This window comes from Sinocyclocheilus grahami, unplaced genomic scaffold, assembly GCF_001515645.1.
Source record: "Sinocyclocheilus grahami isolate Dianchi unplaced genomic scaffold, SAMN03320097.WGS_v1.1 scaffold311.1, whole genome shotgun sequence".
NCBI classification, from domain to species: domain Eukaryota; kingdom Metazoa; phylum Chordata; class Actinopteri; order Cypriniformes; family Cyprinidae; genus Sinocyclocheilus; species Sinocyclocheilus grahami.
This window is the reverse complement of record NW_015505490.1, coordinates 1,473,053-1,492,133: the sequence shown is the minus strand read 5'-3', so window position 1 is coordinate 1,492,133 and position 19,081 is coordinate 1,473,053. Positions and strand designations below refer to the sequence as shown.

The 19,081-nt window shown below is 39.9% G+C and overlaps 1 protein-coding gene across 2 annotated transcripts in view; it reads right to left on the bottom strand.

The window, feature by feature from the left end:
• Nucleotides 1-19,081, bottom strand: part of LOC107601731 (MAP/microtubule affinity-regulating kinase 4-like) — a 59,231-nt gene that overhangs the window by 35,308 nt on the left and 4,842 nt on the right. The window contains exons 1-2 of one of the 2 annotated variants that reach the window (XM_016294009.1): nt 4,550-5,052; nt 4,182-4,418 (exon numbers count right to left, since the gene is read on the bottom strand). The exons of the other annotated variant lie outside the window; for it this stretch is intronic. Of the exons in view, the coding sequence (XP_016149495.1) occupies nt 4,182-4,232 (51 nt within the window). The 5' untranslated portion in view covers nt 4,233-4,418; nt 4,550-5,052. Of the gene's footprint in view, nt 1-4,181; nt 4,419-4,549; nt 5,053-19,081 lie in introns of those variants that run through there. 2 annotated transcript variants of the gene reach the window in all.

Genomic DNA, 19,081 nt, shown 5'->3' with positions numbered 1-19,081 from the left:
CCACCTATCTCTCAAATGGACCATTGACACTCTATCTACAATCTCAATTAGGAGTGTCAATGGTCCATTTGAGAGATAGGTGGCGGTAATGCACTTATAAGTCTGCGATCTGCAGTAAAGCAAGAAGAAGATGCTGTTGAGAACGCGCTCAGGACAGTTCGAACAGTTCGGACATTACATGAATCAGAGGTAAAAAACGATATAAATACTGTTCAGTTTCTTGCACAGAATGATCGTTTTGTGTCTTTACACATCAATGTATCGTCACGAGTCGCAGGGTTCAATTTGGTTTTGTTTGTGTATGGTTTTTTTTTTACTCTCAAAGCCATGATTCCCATTCACCTCCATTACAAGACTGACAGACTGCAACGGTTGGTGTTAAAAATCTTCGTTTATGTTCTACTGAAGAAACAAAGTCACCTACGTCTTGGGTGCCCTGGGAGTAAGCAGATAAATATCCCATTTTCATTTTTGGGTGAACTATCTCTTTAAATGGTGCTTGTATTGCGCATTATCATTCTCGCAGGTTTCGCGCTTACACCAAAAGTAACCACCACTGATCTATATAAGCTATGCTCAGTCTCAAACAGCTTGTGAGTCACAAATACCAACATGAGTGTCTAACTGCGCTAAAACGTTCAAATACATACAAAATTATGTCAAAATGCCCATCTTGGCGAGTACCCAGTTAAACAGTCAGTTTTGGAAAAAAGAAAGAGAACGCATGTTGTGCAACAGTATATTGGGTCCGTGGATAAACTCTTAAAGGGACCGCAGTCCAATATTACTGCTGCTGTCTGTCATGTTAATCAAAGAACAAAAGACAAAGAAAATCACTTTCTGCTCTTGATCTTAGCCTACCCTGCTCACCCAGTAAGTCTGTTTAAGTAATTAATTAATTAGTTTCAAAATAAATATTTTAAACACTAAGACAAAAAGGAAAGAATAATAAATTGGCTTGGGTATATATAGGCCTATGTTCACGCAAGAACTGTCATTCTGACTGACAACCGGAGAACAACAGATATTAAATATAGCTTACTGTTAGGGTTATATAATGTAGTCTTGTGTTTTATTAAAATTGATTCTAATTTATATGATATCTCAAAAGGATATGCACTTGTGCGCGACGTGAGCTGCTGCGCACTCGCACTGCAACGCAAGATTTTCATAAAATATAATAACTTTCCAGTTCAGTTTGTTTCTCACCAAACCCTCAGTATACCTTCAGAATGCTTGGAATATACGCCATAGATGCATAGGATTATTTTACGACAGATATGCATCCGCTTAAAAAATAAAAAATAAAAAAAAACTAAAGTCACCATTCTCTGCCATTAAATTGGCAAGTGCGAGCAGGAAATTTTTGTGTTATTAAGTAATAAGCCTTTAGAACAACATTAAGGCGAGTAGTCACTCTAGTTCACACAGTTCCAATAAATTGCGTTGGGTTAAATAAACTAGAACCGCTGGTCTACACAGAAGAAAGCCCCGTCTAGACTCTGCCCCGGTATGAGTTATGTTGAGCTATTCATTAGCCTGTTTGTTTGATGAGAAAAATATGAAATGTAGTTGCAATAAAATGGGTTATTAATCCGTACAACTGCAGCAGTGGAGGACTATTATTCTGCTGCGTGATACTGCAGAAGAACTGAAGAAGGCACGGTTTGATCTTCGGCTGACCAATCAGCAGAAAGGGGCGTTTAATTCCCGCCCACGTGTAGAAATCAAATATTCAAGCTGTTTATTAATTTTTCCACCAAAGAACGAAAAACGAAAATTTAAGCTGAATTCTCGTTTTTCGGAAAAAAACAAAAACACGAAAAAGGAGCCGTTTTCTCATTTTTCTACTTTCAATATTAAATAAAAAAACGAATGATCGAATGATACACGGATTCACATGCTATGTGACAGTTTGAAGTGGAAACAGAGACGGCACTTCTTAAAGGGTTAGTTCACCCAAAAATTTAAATTATCCCATAAATTACTCACCCTCAAGGCATCCTTGGTGTATATGACTTTCTTCTTTCAGATAAATCCAATCGGAGTTATATTAAAAATTGTCTTTGATCTTTCAAGCTGTTTAATGGCAGTCATCGGGTGTTGCAGTGCTTCAGTCCAAAAGAAGTGAAATAAAAAGTGCCCATCCATAATAAAAAGTGTCTCACACGGCTCCGGGGGGTGAACAAAGTCCTCCTGTAGCGAATCGATGCGTTTTTGTAAGAAAACGAACCATATTTAAAACGTAATAATCAATTGAATCTAGCTTGCGCTCACTGTTGTAAACGGAAGCAGCTCCGGGCGGATGACGTATAAGGTCAGCTTTGCGCATGCGCCGCTCAGAAGTGACGAATGCGGAAGCGCAGGGTAGAGATCAAAACAAAACAACGGTCACTAATTAGAAGTACAAAACGAGGATTTGTAAAGAAGAATGTCAGAGGAATTCGATATAAGCCAAGAGGAGACTGGGTTTCCTTTGCTAAAGTAAGGAAACTTTGCTTTCTTTGCTCCTGTTAACAAACGTTGGTTTTCACGAGACTCACCGGAGCATGCGCAACACCGACCTCATACGTCATCCGCCCGGAGCTGCTTCCGTGTACAACTGTTGGCGCAAGCTACATTAAAGTGATTATTACATTTTGAATATGGATATTTTTCTTACAAAAACGCATCGATTCACAACAGGAGGCCTTTGTTCACCCCCCGGAGCCGTATGAGACACTTTTTTAATGGATGGGTGCTTTAATTTCACTTCTTTTGGACTGATGAACTGCAACACCTGATGACTGCCATTAATCAGCTTGAAAGATCAAAGACAATTTTTTATATAACTCTGACTGGATTCGTCTGAAAGAAGAAAGTCATATAAACCTAGGATGTAATTTATGGGCTAATTTTCATTTTTGGGTGAACTAACCCTTTAACTGTTAATTACATTATGTGTGAAACCCATATTTGCAACAGTCTACTAAAAATTATCTTGCACAATCTTGCCATAAAAATGTCCAGCTTCATATCTTGCCTGACGTAAAGGAGTCATATGATGCAATTTAAATTTTTCCTTTCTCTTTGGAGTGTTACAAGCTCTTGGTGCATAAAGAAGATCTGTAAAGTTGCAAAGACTAAAGTCTCTAATCCAAAGAGATATTCTTTATAAAAGTTAAGAGTCAGCCACACCTACCTAAAACGGCTCGTTCTAACACGCCCCCACATATCTACATCACTATGTGGGAAGATTTGCATAACGCCGCCCAAATGTTCACGCAAAGAAAGAAGGCATAACTTTTATTCTCGCTGTAGTATTGTTGCTGCTGCCATGTCGTGAAGGCGCTGTGTGATTCGTTGTGAAAGCGAAACTACTTTGTTTGGCCTTCCAAAAATGGACACGACAAGAAATCAGTGGTTAAGTTGTATTTACAACACTGTTCCAGAACACTTCAACCCAAATATTCAGGTGTGGGCAGCACATTTATGGAGGACCGTTTCCTGATCCTGGTAGAGTAGACTACAATGCTGGCTCTTCTGACTCAAAGACTGTAAGTAAGTTTTTTATATTTAAAGAGTTTTCATATTTTATATATTTAAAGCGAGTTTTTTGGGCAGTGTAGTGTAGGGCTTGTTGTTTGTATGGATTGAATCAATTAATTGGCCAATAGATACTTTAATATCTAATCAAAGACATGTCACAAATGAAAATATTACATCCTCTGAGTATGTCTGACTGCAGTTTTATCAACACACAAGTTCAGAATCCGTTTTTTTTTCAGCCAAACGATTTGTTTTACGATATTGTTTTACGTCAATACAAATTTTAGGCCTATATAGTTTTTCAAAGACTTTTTTAATAAGCAGAATAGTGGCTGCAACAAACTGTACTAGGACACGTGAAATTACAATAACCACCCTTAATATCAATAATAATAATTTAAAAACCCGTAACAAACAGCAAACAGCATAAAAACTATAAACACAGAAAATGTAATGTCATCCTATGATGTCTTAATAAGTACGTGATGACGGAAAGGAGTCGCTGAATCTGCTATTTTGAACCATTTCTTCAAAACGAAGATTTCGAAAGAACCGACTCGCAAGCCTCACTTCCCATCACTGCTTTTGACGACAAAAGTTCAAATCAACTGCTCGTCAAGTGGAATTAAATGACGTAAAAGCGTTCCACTTACGTGGTCTACATTCCTTTCGTTCCCCGGCTGCAGCGCTGGGCGTGAGGACATCGTCCCTGGAGCTTCAGCCTACAGCAACCCTGCGTTTATTTCAGCGGTCCGTGTACAGTTGCTAATTGATCAGCACAGGCAGGAGAAACAGTCAGCAGCCGAGCCAGTATCGCGAGGGTATCGCTGCCCTCTCCGACCACCAGTATAGCGTTTTCCTTAAACAATCCTCATTTTCGGTCAAGTTTACTGGATGTGGGATGAGAACAAAGATATATATATATATAAAAAGGCTATATGATGCTCATGTCTGTGGTAGTTTGGCTAGCCGGAACAATAGATCATTTTGTCCTTAGCTAGACGAAAACGTCTCACTCAACTGTTCTCATAACATGTCCATATACAGAGTCTGGTTCGCAGAAATGTATGTTCAATCCTCAAGGATCAGCCGTCAACGATCACGAGACAGACAGAAAGAAAACAAAAGCAGAACAGAAGAAAAAAATGAACTACCGCAGCATCAAACCGGGGAAAACAGACTCATTCTTTCAATGAGCCTGGGCTGTCCAGCGAAAATAAACCACTCCCACGGACGCAGTGTCCCCTTCAAAGAGTCATCTGTGTACAGTTGCAGGAAAACAATATATTAATAAATAAACAGCGGGTACAATACGAAATCCAAACTATTAAGCGTATCTCGAGCACACTCCCGTCCCAACAAAGACCAGTGAACAATATCCTTTTCGAAGAGGCAGGGTATGTCAATGCTCCCAAACATAAAAACTGTCCAGTGGCTGTAAAACGTTCATCCCCAGCGGCGTGTGACACTGGCATCAAGGAAGGACGTCAGGAGAAAAAAATAGGCTGGGCAGGGCTGCGGCGGACGCTCACACACAAACCCTTCCCCCTGGTCCTAAACACTGACACTTCATTCATTCATGTAGCAAGACCCATCGCCAGACAAACAGAGATGCCAAAATAAATGTCTACCACTCCTCCAGCTGGTCACTGTAGGCTAGTACAACCTGGTCCTGGGAACGTGATTCGAAATGCATCTGCATGATATAACTTTTTGTCATTGAATGATGACGGATCATCTGCTTTGCTAAATTAAAAAGACTTATACGAACATTACTACAGAGAAATGTCATTAACCACATAGAATAGAATAGAATAGAATAGAATAGAATCTACTAGCATTCAAATGCTTGGGCCAGTAAGATTTGTTTTGAAAGTATATAACTTTTTGTCATTGAATGATGACGGATCATCTGCTTTGCTAAATTAAAAAGACTTATACGAACATTACTACAGAGAAATGTCATTAACCACATAGAATAGAATAGAATAGAATCTACTAGCATTCAAATGCTTGGGCCAGTAAGATTTGTTTTGAAAGAACTTAATGCTTTTATTTAGCAAGGACATATTACATTGATTAAAAAGTGACAGTAAAGACATTTATAATGTTACAAAAGATTTATATTTCAAATAAATGCTGTTTTATTGAGTATTCTGTTCATCAAACAATCTTTAAAAAAGATATTACACAAAAAGCAACTTTTTCAACCATTTTCAACATTGACAATAATAAATGTTTTTTGAGCACCAAATCAGCAAATTATAATTATTTCTGAAGGATCACGTGACACTGAGGACTGGAGTAATTGCTGCTGAAAATTCAGCTTTGCCATTTTAGGAATAAATAATGTTTTGAAATATATTCAAACAAAGTTATTTTATTTGAGATATTATTTCTATAATATTGCTACAGTCATGTACTTCCCCTCCCTCCAACGAAACAACCCAGCTGTTGAGTTACAGTCAGAGCGCGGGGTTTTTCATCCTCTTCAGGAGAGAGCAGTTCTCAGCGCTGCCTAAATCCTGTGTTAAGCCTCTGTTATACTCCAGTTTGGACACGTACACGGACAGCTGCAGACAGCACGGACGCGGACTACTTGTATTTATACTACTAAAAGTGTATGCTGGTGGGTCTGCTCGGTGGACATATTCCACACATGCGCAGTAGATCGGCTTGAACAGTAAAAACAGTAACATGGCGACGTCCATGCAGGAGGAAGAGCTGCTTTGTCTGCTGTACTTAGCTAATTCAAAAGAAGAAAAGGCGGAGAGCAAGAAAGTGGTGTGTGTGTTTCCAGCGCATGTGCAGCGCAGTTGGTGCTTTTGTAGCCTACTGTCTGGGCGTACTTGTCTGTGTGGTCACAAAAAATGGGAGGCATGCGGATGTCCGCTCTGTGCCTCTGCGTACACCCTCCGATGACGAATTTTACATCACGCGGACCCTAGCAGACTCTCGCGCACGTGGAAAATATAACAGAGGCTTAAAGCAGAGGTGCTTCAAGTGTTCCAGGCCAAAATTCTCCGCACCATGGACGAGTCCGGCCAGGGTTCTGATCCCTTAGCGACTGACCTGGCTCTGCACGCTACTAAGGCCACTCCGCAGGCTATCGGCAAGGCCATGGCCAGTTTGGTGGTTCTGGAGCACCACCTTTGGCTGAATTTAACAGAGATCAGGGACGCTGACTAGGTCGCCTTCCTAGACTCACCAGTCTCTCCTAAGGGACTGTTTGGCCCTGCCGTGGATGGGTTTACAGAGCGATTTACAGCGGCACAGAAGTCATCGCAGGCAATGCTTCACTTCCTGCCGAAGCACACTAGTGCGGTGGCTGGTTCAAGTCACCAAAAGGCTCCATCCGCTCAGCAGCCTGCCAAGCCAGTGCCACTCCAGCCTAAACCTGGGCCTGGGCTTCAGACGCTACCCATTTTCGAAGCGCCAAGGTCCCCGCTCCAGAGTGACGTTGGACCCTGAGCCTCAGAAGCTATCCTGATCCAAACGCAGAGGGGAAGAGGAGAGGGTCAGTTCTCGCCAAGGCTGGAACTCCCTCAAAGAAAGCTCACGGTCGCTCTCCATCCCTTCCACTTAACACAGAGTGATGGAAGCTCCATGCAAGTGTCAAGTTGGGTTCTAAAAACCATAGAACGAGGCTACTCGCTCCAGTTCGCTCACAGGCCACCTCGCTTCAGAGGTGTTATTCAAACTTCGGTATGGAACAACAATGCTCTTGTTCTCCAGTCCGAAGTACAAACACTGCTTGCAAAAAAGGAGCCATGGAAACGGTTCCTCTAGCGAACAGCGAGTCAGGTTTTTACAGCCGTGTTACTCCCTCATTCCCAAGAAAGATGGCGGGCTCAGACCCATTCTCGATCTCAGACATCTGAACTGCTCACTTATGAGATTAAGTGATTAAATCAGAAAATCACAAATTAAGTGAACAAAAATTATTTCTAAAGGTTGGGCTCCTAAACATTAGATCACTCACACCTAAGGCGATTATTGTAAACAAAATTATCACAGATAATAGTTTTGATATACTCTGCCTTACTGAAACCCGGCTTAAACCAAATTATTATTTTGGTCTAAATGAGTCTACTCCTCCAGGCTACTGTTATAAGCATGAGCCCCATCTGATTGGTCGTGGCGGCAGTGTCGCAACAATATACAGAGATATTATTAATGTTACTCAGAAAACAGGACACAGGTTTACTTTGCTAAATATTATGCTTACAGACAGAAGAAAAAAATCCCTGCTATCATTCGTTTTGGCTACCGTGTATAGACCTCCAGAGCCCTATGTTGATTTTCTAAAAGAATTTACAGATTTTCTCTCAGACCTTCTGGTCAATGTTGATAAAGCATTGATTGTCGGAGATTTTAACATTCACGTTGATAATAAAAATTATGCGTTAGGGGTTGCATTTACAGATTTACTAAACTCATTTGGGGTCATGCAAAACATCACTAGACCCACTCATCGTCGCAAACATACACTAGACTTAATTATATCGCATGGAACCAGTCTTACTGATAAAGACATTATGGAGTAAAGTGATGATGTTACTGATCACTACCTTGTAACGCGTGTACTTAATACCACTGATTTTTGTCATATCGCTCTGCGTTACCAATTAGGTAGAACAATTATCCCAACCACTAAAGATAATCACAAATAAGCTGCCTGATCTGGATCAGCTGCTCAGTGTTCCCATAGACACAAATGAATAAGATGAAATGACTATCAGTATGGGCACAATCTTCTCTAACATTAGACACTGTCACACGCATCAGATTAAAAATTGTTAGAGAGAAATGTACTGCGCCATGGTACAACCGTAATACTCAGGCTCTCAAGAGAGATACTCGTAACCTAGAGCGCAAATGGAAACAAACTCATTTAGAGGTCTTTAAAATCACATGGAAAGAAAGCATATCCCGCTACAAAAAGGCTCTAAAAGTACCTAGGGCTGAGCATTTCCGCAAACTAATTGAAAATAACCAAAACAATCCAAGGTATCTAATACAGTCACAAGACTAACAAATTAACAGACATCACCTGAACTGAATATTCCTTCACAGTTTAGTAGTAATAACTTTATGAATTTCTTCACTGAGAAACTATTAGAAATACAATTGTAAATGTACAACCTTTGACTACATTTTATGATCCAGCCTCTGTTACTGCCCCTAAAGAACAATTACAGTGCTTTACAACTATAGGACAAGAACAACTAAAATGAATCATTACTTCTAAACCAACAACATGTTTACTAGATCCCATTCCCACTAAATTATTGAAAGAGTTGTTACCTGTAGCAGAAGAGCCTCTTCTCAATATTATTAATTAATCTCTATCTCTAGGTCATGTGCCAAAACCATTTAAGATGGCAGTTATTAAGCCTCTCATTAAGAAACCACAACTAGATCCAAATGAATTGGCAAATTTCAGACCCATTTAAAATCTTCCGTTTATGTTTAAAATATTAGAAAAAGTTGTCCACTCAATTGTACTCCCTCCTGTAAAGACATTACATCTATGAAAAATTTCAGTCAGGATTCAGGCCTAATCATAGCACAGAAACTGCGCTCGTTAAAATTACAAATGACTTACTTCTAGCTTCTGACCAAGAATGTGTCTCAATACTAGTTTTACTTGATCTTAGTGCTGCGTTTGACTCTATAGACCATGACATACTCTTAGGCAGACTACAAAATTACACTGGTATTCAAAGACAGGCATTACAGTGGTTTAGATCGTACTTAGCAGACAGTTACCATTTTGTCTACTTAAATGATGAAAAATCCAAGTTAACATCAGTAAATTATGGGGTGCTGCAAGGATCCGTTTTCTATTAAATTCAGACAAGACTGAGGTATTACTTATTGGACCAAAAACCTGCACACATAATCTCTTAGAATACAATTTGCAACTAGAAGGATGTACTGTTATGTCAACATCTGCAGTTAAAGACCTGGGTGTTATATTAAACAGCAACTTATCTTTCAAAAATCATATTTCATGTTACAAAAACAGCCTTCTTCCACCTCAGAAACATTGCTAAGCTACAGAACATGTTATCTGTTTCTGACGCAGAAAAGCTAGTTCATGCATCCATGACTAGATTACTGTTATACACTACTAGTTGATTGTCCTGCACCTTCAATAAACAAGCTGCAGTTAGTCCAAAATGCAGCTGCTAGATTTCTTACCAAGTCAAAAAATATGATCATATTACCCCAATTTTATAATCTCTACACTGGTTACCTATTAAGTTCCGTATTGATTTCAAAATATTGCTACTGACCTATAAGGCACTAAATGGTTTAGCTCCTGTATATTTAACTGATCTTTTTATGCCCTACAATTCATCACGCTCTTTGTCACGAAACTCTGGACTTTTAGTAGTACCTAGGATATATAAGTCCACTTAAGGAGGGAGAGCATTTTCCCATCTAGCTCCTAAACTCTGGAATAGTCTTCCTGATAATGTCCGAGGCTCAAACACACTCTCTCTGTCTAAATCTAGATTAAAGACACATCTCTTCAGCCAAGCATTTACATAATGAATCACATACCCTTGTTCCCAGTTAGATCAGATAAGTCACAAACATATTTTCTTTGCGTGAAACGTTATGAACAGCAGCTACGCTAATTCTTTTCCACTGCCTTTCTGTTCCTACACTGGGATGCCCATCTCGAAGTAACTAGAGATTACACCAGCTCCAGCGTGGATCCAGCCTCATAGAAAGACTTCAGATGACCAACACCTTTGAAGAGATGATGCGGACCCTGCAAGGACCCCAGATGACGCCAGCTTGAATCGACATGCACAACTGCCAAAATTTCTCTATATTGTAATCATTATGATCACACTTGTAATAATCACTTTAATGAGCTTCTGCCTAAAATGAATTCATGTTAGCTAACTGTATGATTCTATTATCTTTAACAGTTTATTTGTGAAATGAACATTACTTGGACACATTCACTTCTGCTTTGTAATGTAGACACATGCATTTTTTGTAAAGCTGCTTTGAATTGAATGTTCCGTCCCACACTTGGTGCCTTGGACGTTTTCATCTCAGGGTAACCCACCATTGCATCAGACCCATGGCCCCTTGGAAAACCTCTTGCCAGTTTTAAATCAGGCATCCCATTGGGACTGACCTCCAGTTTTTCTGCCCCTAAAAACCTTCCTGCCACCACGTCCTGGTCCGCTCTGACAACATGACGGGGATAGCCTTTATAAATCACCAAGGCCGTCTTAGGTCACGCTCCCTTCACAGGTTGGCTCTACGCCTCTTTCTAGGTCATCAGAAGGGTCAGTGAAGTCAGATGCTCAGTCCTCCTGGTGGTCCCACTCTGGAGGAATCAGATGTGGTTCCCGGAGTTGATTCAGCTGCTATCAGCAGCCCTCTGGTCGATACCACTGAGGGAGGACCTTTTCTAGCAAACGAAGGGCATGATTTGGCATCACCGGCCAGAGCTGTGGAAACGTCATGTTTGGCCCATTGACGGGAGTCTTTGCAGCTCCCTGCGAGTGTAACTAACACCATTTTGGAGGCTAGAGCTCAAGACGTCTCAGTGCCCTTAAATGGTCAGTCTTCTCTGACTGGTGTCCAGCACTGAGCAAGGACCCATACTCCTGTGACGTGTCCCACGTGCTAACCTTTCTACAAGAGCTATTGGATAAGGGGCGCACCCTTTCCACGCTTAAAATGTATGTGGCAGCCATCGCAGTGAATCATTCTCTCGTGGCTGGCCAATGAGTCGGCAGAAACAACTTAGACGTTAAGTTTCTGGGAGCTCCAAGATTAAATCTGCCTCGTCCTCATACTGTGCCGACTTGGGACTTATCTATAGTCCTCGGGGCCCTATGAGGCCCTCCCTTTGAGCCACTCCAGTCGGCCGACTTGAGGCCCCTGTCACTTAAGACTGCCCTCCTTTTGGCTCTAGTGTCGGTCAAGCGAGTGGGTGACCTGCAAGCACTGTCAGTCAGTGATTCCTGTCTTGAGTTTGGGCCTAATGACTGCAGAGTCATCCTCAAACCAAGACACGGCTATATGCCGAAAGTGCTCTCCACTCCTTTTAGATGCAGATGGTGAGCAGGGTCCCAATCCACTCTGCCCAGTTCGGGCTTTTAGAGTGTATGTTCAGCGGTTTGGCCTGCTTAGGCACTCAGAGCAGCTCTTTGTGTGCTTTGGAGGCTGCTCTAAAGGGCTGACGGTTATGAAGCATCTCGCTGGATAGTGGATGCTATAGCCTATAGCCTTCACCAGGTATTATGACTTGGACGTCCCTGCCCTGCAGACACGTATTTTGTCTGCTTAATTCTACCTAATCCACTTATAAGTGGAGAAGGTTATGTTATGTAGTCCTCAGCCTAACTTGGGTTTCATTATTGGCTCATGCTTACAGGAGTCCTCAGTAAGAGTGCTCCAGGGCTGGGCTCGCAGAGCGGCATCGTTCTACACTTGCTTATAGCACGGCGTTGTTGGATGCGTTCCCCATAAGCGTCAAGCGACACAATGGGAGAGACCATTCGAAAGGAAACCCTTACTAATGTAACCGCTATTAGTTCGTGCAGCTAGCTACACGAACGTGAACAAATCAGGCTTCAGTATCAGAGTAAACAGGAATTTCCTCATAAGCTCAAGTGACGCAACACTCGTTCCCTTATCTCAGGGAACCGAGGTTACGTTAGTAACCGGAGCGTTCTCTAATCTCAGTACTGTTTGTTTATGGGCAGGTTATGGAGTCAGTTACGGCATCTTGGTCCATCACCAGCTCAGATTTCAGCAACACACCGGCACGAGAATTGGCACTATTTCAATGAAAAGGGATAACAGAGAATGGTTGAATACACTTGAATTAAATTTTTATTTCTATATGCTTGATAAACGAGTTTAAATGTATGTAATTTTGTAAACTATGCTGTATTCATCCAAATAAATTAAGTTTGTCTTATATTTTTGTCCATGGGTGTTCTTGCTTACTAATAAATGTTCAGCTTTTGATTATTACTGTTGCCTTTAGTAATTCTGTGTGATTTTTAATTTCCAAGTCATTTTAAGCCAGCAATATAGTAATTTTTAAACAATAGTTGAGTTAAGTAAAACAACCCAGCATGTTGGGTGAAACATTTAACCCAACCAGCTGGGTCAAAACAACCTAGCAAGTGTTCTGTCCAATATTTAACCAGCACTGGTTTTTAACCGAGATTGTAGCTTCCTGAAGTGGGTCCTTTACAAAGGACCATCATATTTGCATTATGAGTATAAATAAATAAAAGTCCATTCTAAGGATGTGTTTGATATTAATATGATAAACAGGAAAACACAGACAAAAAGTGAAACAAAGATAAACTTATATATTTGGCCTGTGACTGATTAAAGCAATAGTTGCTTCAGGTCATACCATTTAATAATGTAAAGGTCACAAAAGAGTGGCTCTTCCACAATGTCTTGACCAAGTAATTTAATTGTAATAGATTATATATTTATGACAACTGTTGTGTTGCACAAACTGATGCTTAACATAATTCGGTAACAGATGGACCTCCTAACATACCGTATACTAATAATATTGCTGATACAGTCCAGAACTTACTATTTTCTGGATAACTGATAAGCATTAACTGTGTCATGGCTAATTTGGACTGACTTGTTGGACTATACTGGACATTAGCTAAAACATCTCCCACAATATCTGGAGACTGTCCAGGTCTGACAAAATATCAGTAATTTGCTTTTGAATGAGCAAAGAAAAGCCATCATTCATCTCAACTGCGCCATCTATTGGTTAATAAAGGGCAGTATAGTGGATTAATTTATTTCCCTATTTTGTCAGACTGTGAATAAAGAGCTTTCACATAATTTAAGGCAAGTATGAAAAAAACAGAAACTGACTAAAAAAGGATTACATTTGCTTGAAAACACGACTCCACCACCCCCTAACCCAATGCTTTATTTATTGAGGCAAAGCTTGTTAGTGAGCTGAGAAGCACCAGTTTTTACTGTATATGTAGGCTATATATATATATATATGCATGTATGTATTTCATTAAAAACTTTAGCAGTAACTGTCAAACAGTTCATTCACCTGTTTGTACTGTTTAGTTGTCGAACGTGTTTGCTGAGTTTACCTAAACTGTGGTGAGATTTATGTTGTGGTTAAGATTTTTTTTTTTTTCCCCAAGAACACATCGCATATGACATCACATGTGACAGCAGTTGTTCTGCTGACAGGTCATTTTTTTTATATTCTATTGTGATACGGGATATTTTGCTTTTACAAGCACTCTGTTTGCAGGCCGGATCTTTGTGCAGGTAAGTCTGTCTACATGCATTAAGAGAAATTTAAAAGAGATATCAATGTAGCTGTTTCATAAATTGTGTGTATATAAACATATAAGCACATTAGATTTTTATATGCTACATGATTAATAATTTCTAATTTCTAATGAAAAATTTACAAACTGGTGGCTGAGAATGGATCTTCTGCTTAAAAAAAGTATGCTTTCATTCTGTCTCATAACTCATCGTCAGTTATTTAAAATGAAAGTGAGAACATTCTGAATATACATGTATGCCCGGTTTCACATTGTGTCACAATCTAGCTTCTAGTTTTCTGGGTTCCTGCAGATTACATCAATAAAAATGTTTTGGCTTTTGTCAATGGTTTTGGCTCTCATCACAGTGGTTGACACCTGTCCGATACCCTGCAAATGTGAAGATATTGACATTATAATGTGTTCGGACCAGAGATTTCTGGAGATCCCTCTTCTGCCTAAGAGTACCAAGCAATTAGCTACACATAATATGATTCAAGCTCTCCCAGATGAAGGTTTGGAAGAATTGTTGGTTCTCGATCTCACCAAGAATGTCTTCAATTTGTCACTCAATACCAACTGGCAGAACATGAGCAATCTTACAAAGCTATTTCTGAGTGGAAATGGACTGAGTACATTAACACCAAGACAATTTCAGGGGCTGCTGAACCTCCACATGTTTGATCTCAGTGACAACTACATTAAAACTCTTCCTCGGAAGTTCCTTTATGGTTTGACCAAACTTCAAGTCCTTATTCTGAATATGAACAAGATATTTAGTTTATCCTACGGGGTCCTGGATGGAGCTCCTGCTCTTACGGACTTCCAATTGAGAAGTAACATGATTGAGATGGTCGAGGTGGGTGTGTTTGAAAACTGCACACATCTAGCAAAACTTTATCTGTCAACGAACAACCTAAAGTTGAGGCAATGGGAGTTTTAAGGGAGCCATAGGGCTATATCACCTCGATCTTAGTTGAAATGGACTAGTTGCCGTACCTACCAGTGTCCTTCAGGACACTCTAAACCTCACTAGCCTCTATCTTCAAAGAAATAACAAAACTTCAATTTCTGACAACATTTTTTTCTGAGATTCCTGCACTGAAGCATTTGGATTTGAGTCATAATGCTCTTATTTCCATGTCCAACGGTTCCCTCAGAGGTCTTTCTCAGTTGGGCGCACTGGATCTGAGTTTCAATCAGTTGGGGACACTAATGTCACATCTGTTTCAAGACTTGGTAAAGCTTGAGAACCTTAATTTGTATCACAACAAACTGATGTCGCTTTCGAACGGCATGTTCAACAGCTTAAGCAGGGTAACAGAGCTTCAGCTGGACAGCAGTAATATTTTTGTAATCTTTCCCCCACTTTCAGCTTAGCATGATCTACAACTGGACAACAATCACATTTCGGAGCTCCATTCATACACATTTATGAAGCGGAATAAGCTTAAGCATCTCGATCTTAGCAACAATGACCTTGTGAAGATTCCCAAGCACCTCTTCTAAAGGACACGTCATCTGAGGGATCTTAACCTGGAGAATAATCATATTCACTACTTTCCAAAATTGTCCTTTAAACACTTAAGTCAGACTACAGACTCTGAAACTCAATAACAACCACCTGGCAAGACCCTTTGCAGAGCTACTGACTAGTCTTAGTCATTTACGGGAGTTATGGATTACGGGAGTTACCATCCCTATTGGATTATTCACAGGTCTTACAAACCTTAAGTTTCTGGACTTGTTCAACAATAAATTGTGTTCCATCTCTTCTGATACCTTCAAAGATCTCTCAGTATTGAAAGAGCTGGATCCGAGATTCAACACTCTCGATAAACTTCCAGATGATATCTTTACATCTTTGAGAAATCTCAAAAGCCTTCACCTGGAAAACAACCAGCTCACACGCTTGCCCAAAGTGTTTTCTGCTCTATCCAGATTGGAAGAGCTCCATTTGGACAGAAACCATCTCCAGCACATTCATCCAGCACAGTTTGAAGGCTTAGTGATGATACGCAAACTTGATATTAAATTTAATCAACTGCGCTCAATGGAAAAAGGGACTCTGATGCCTTTAGGAAATCTAACGCTTATCCATCTTAATGGGAATCCATGGAATTGCTCTTGCATGTTCATTCTGTATCTAAGTCAGTGGTTTAACAATAATACTCACTCAGTAAAAACTACACCCATGTGCTCATCTGGCCAACATTTTTCCTATCCAGCTCTTTTCCCGTCTTCGTTATCACAGCATTGCGCAAGTTCTGCATGTTTCTCTTTTAACACAGAAAAATGAACAGTTCTCATTGCTTTCTTTCTGGGTTTTCTTTTTTTTACAGACCTATCTATGTGCTAAGCTCTTAGATCTGTATTGTTACAGTGTTGAGACAAGAAAACACCACTTCTTGTGTGATTTATGCTTTTGACATCTGAAATGCAAGTGTTGGGATCACAGGAGCAATATACATGAAGATATCCCATAAATACGCTGAAATATGATTTATCTGAGATTGAATGTTATACATGAATATTCCATAAAATAAACTGCTATGCCAAATACTTACAGCCTCTTTACTTCTCAGTGTGTGGCAGGATTATGCATTTTAAGGAGGCCACATGCTGATGCTGCTAGAGGGAATTTCAGAACCCAGAGAATCAGATTCACTTGCATTCACTCATCTGGGTGTTTCTAAGACTTTTATATAGGTCTCTAAATAAGGATGTACGACCGGACGCAAACTGTGGTTGTTGTTCTGAAAAACTAGGTTGATCAAATTTTCTGTATATGCTTTTTCATTTTACAGGCCTAGCTTGTCAATAAAACGTTCTAAGGATGAGTAGAAACTGACAAAATGGATAGTAATTCAAATTTATTAATAAAAATTCCTGGATTAAGTTGTAGTAAGTAACATTTGACAAATGTTTTGGACCTCATGCATGTAGAATTTTAGCCCACCCTTTTCCATGATTTAATCGCTGTAATTTGTAGGTTTTAAAAGTAATCATGCTACTTATGTAGAGGCTGGCTTTACTAGAAGTTTAATAGTCTATTCAGGAAGGGTAAAAGATGAGGAAATGCCTTGAAACATCTACATCTAAATGATATTTTACTAGTTAGTGTTGTCTTTAAAGTTACAAAGTTGTAACAGTTTTTAAAATAGAGTGGAATATCCTATATAATAATGTTTTGACTGTTTATGGGCCCAACTCAGTATTAGTAACACAGTATTGCCTTAACTAATATTTCAAGTATGTAAATTCAAAACAAATGGGGGTCAAATCAACACAATACTGTTACAAATCATGTAATCAACTAGAACCGGCTATATTTTATTTTATTAATAAATCATCATGATCCCTTTTATCAAAATGTAGGATTATTATATGCATGTTGCTCACAGTTCTTAAAGGGATACTCCGCTCAAAATTTAAAACATGACGAAAACGCATATTGAAGCTCACACAAGAAGTGATGTGGAAGCACAGAGGACCGTCCCTTCTCGCAAGAGGTTCACAACGTGCTAACTTTTGCGTGAACTCATGAATGAGAGTACGACAGTTGGCTGGAAGTGATGGTTTATACAGTGGGGCAAAAAAGTATTTAGTCAGCCACCAATTGTGCAAGTTCTCCCACTTAAAAAGATGAGAGAGGCCTGTAATTTTCATCATAGGTATACCTCAACTATGAGAGACAAAATGAGAAAAAGAAAATCCAGAAAATCACATTGTAGGATTTTTAAAGAATTCATTGGTAAATTCCTCGGTAAAATAAGTATTTGGTCACCTACAAACAAGCAAGATTTCTGGCTCTCACAGACCTGTAACAACTTATTTAAGAGGCTCCTCTGTCCTCCACTCGTTACCTGTATTAATGGCATCTGTTTGAACTTGTTATCAGTATAAAAGACATCTGTCCACAACCTCAAACAGTCACACTCCAAACTCCACCATGGCCAAGACCAAAGAGCTGTCAAAGGACACCAGAAACATAATTGTAGACCTGCACCAGGCTGGGAAGACTAAATCTGCAATAGGTAAGCAGCTTGGCGTGAAGAAATCAACTGTGGGAGCAATTATTAGAAAAGGGAAGACATACAAGACACTCAAATCCTGCAGTGCCAGATGTGTCCCCCTGCTTAAGCCAGTACATGTCCAGGCCCGTCTGAAGTTTGCTGGAGAGCATTTGGATGATCCAGAAGAGGATTGGGAGAATGTCATATGGTCAGATGAAACCAAAATAGAACTTTTTGGTAAAAACTCAACTTGTCGTGTTTGGAGGAGAAAGAATGCTGAGTTGCATCCAAAGAACACCATACCTACTGTGAAGCATGGGGGTGGAAATATCATGCTTTGGGGCTGTTTTTCTGCAAAGGGACCAGGACGACTGATCTGTGTAAACGAAAGAATGAATGGGGCCATGTATCGTGAGATTTTGAGTGAAAACCTCCTTCCATCAGCAAGGGCATTGAAGATGAAACGTGGCTGGGTCTTTCAGCATGACAATGATCCCAAACACACCGCCCGGGCAACGAAGTAGTGGCTTCGTAAGAAGCATTTCAAGGTCCTGGAGTGGCCTAGCCCGTCTCCCGATCTCAACCCCATAGAAAATCTTTGGCGGGAGTTGAAAATCCGTGTTGCCCAGTGACAGCCCCAAAACATTACTGCTCTAGAGTAGATCTGCATGGAGGAATGGGCCAAAATACCAGCAACAGTGTGTGAAAACCTTGTGAAGACTTACAGAAAACGTTTGACCTCTGTCATTGCCAACAAAGGGTATATAACAAAGTATTGAGATGAAATTTTGTTATTGACCAAATACTTATTTTCCACCATAATTTGCAAATAAATTCTTTAAAAATCCTACAATGTGATTTTCTGGATTTTTTTTCTCTCATTTTGTCTCTCATAGTTGAGGTATACCTATGATGAAAATTACAGGCCTCTCTCATCTTTTTAAGTGGGAGAACTTGCACAATTGGTGGCTGACTAAATACTTTTTTCCCCACTGTAGTTAAAGGGGTCATATGATGCGATTTCAAGTTTTCCTTTCTCTTTGGAGTGTTACAAGCTCTTGGTAAATAAAGAAGATCTGTAAAGTTGCAAAGACTAAAGTCTCAAATCCAAAGAGATATTCTTTATAAAAGTAAAGAGTCAACCACGCCTACCTAAAATGCCTCGTTCTAACACGCCCCCACATGTCTACGTCACTATGTGGAAATAAT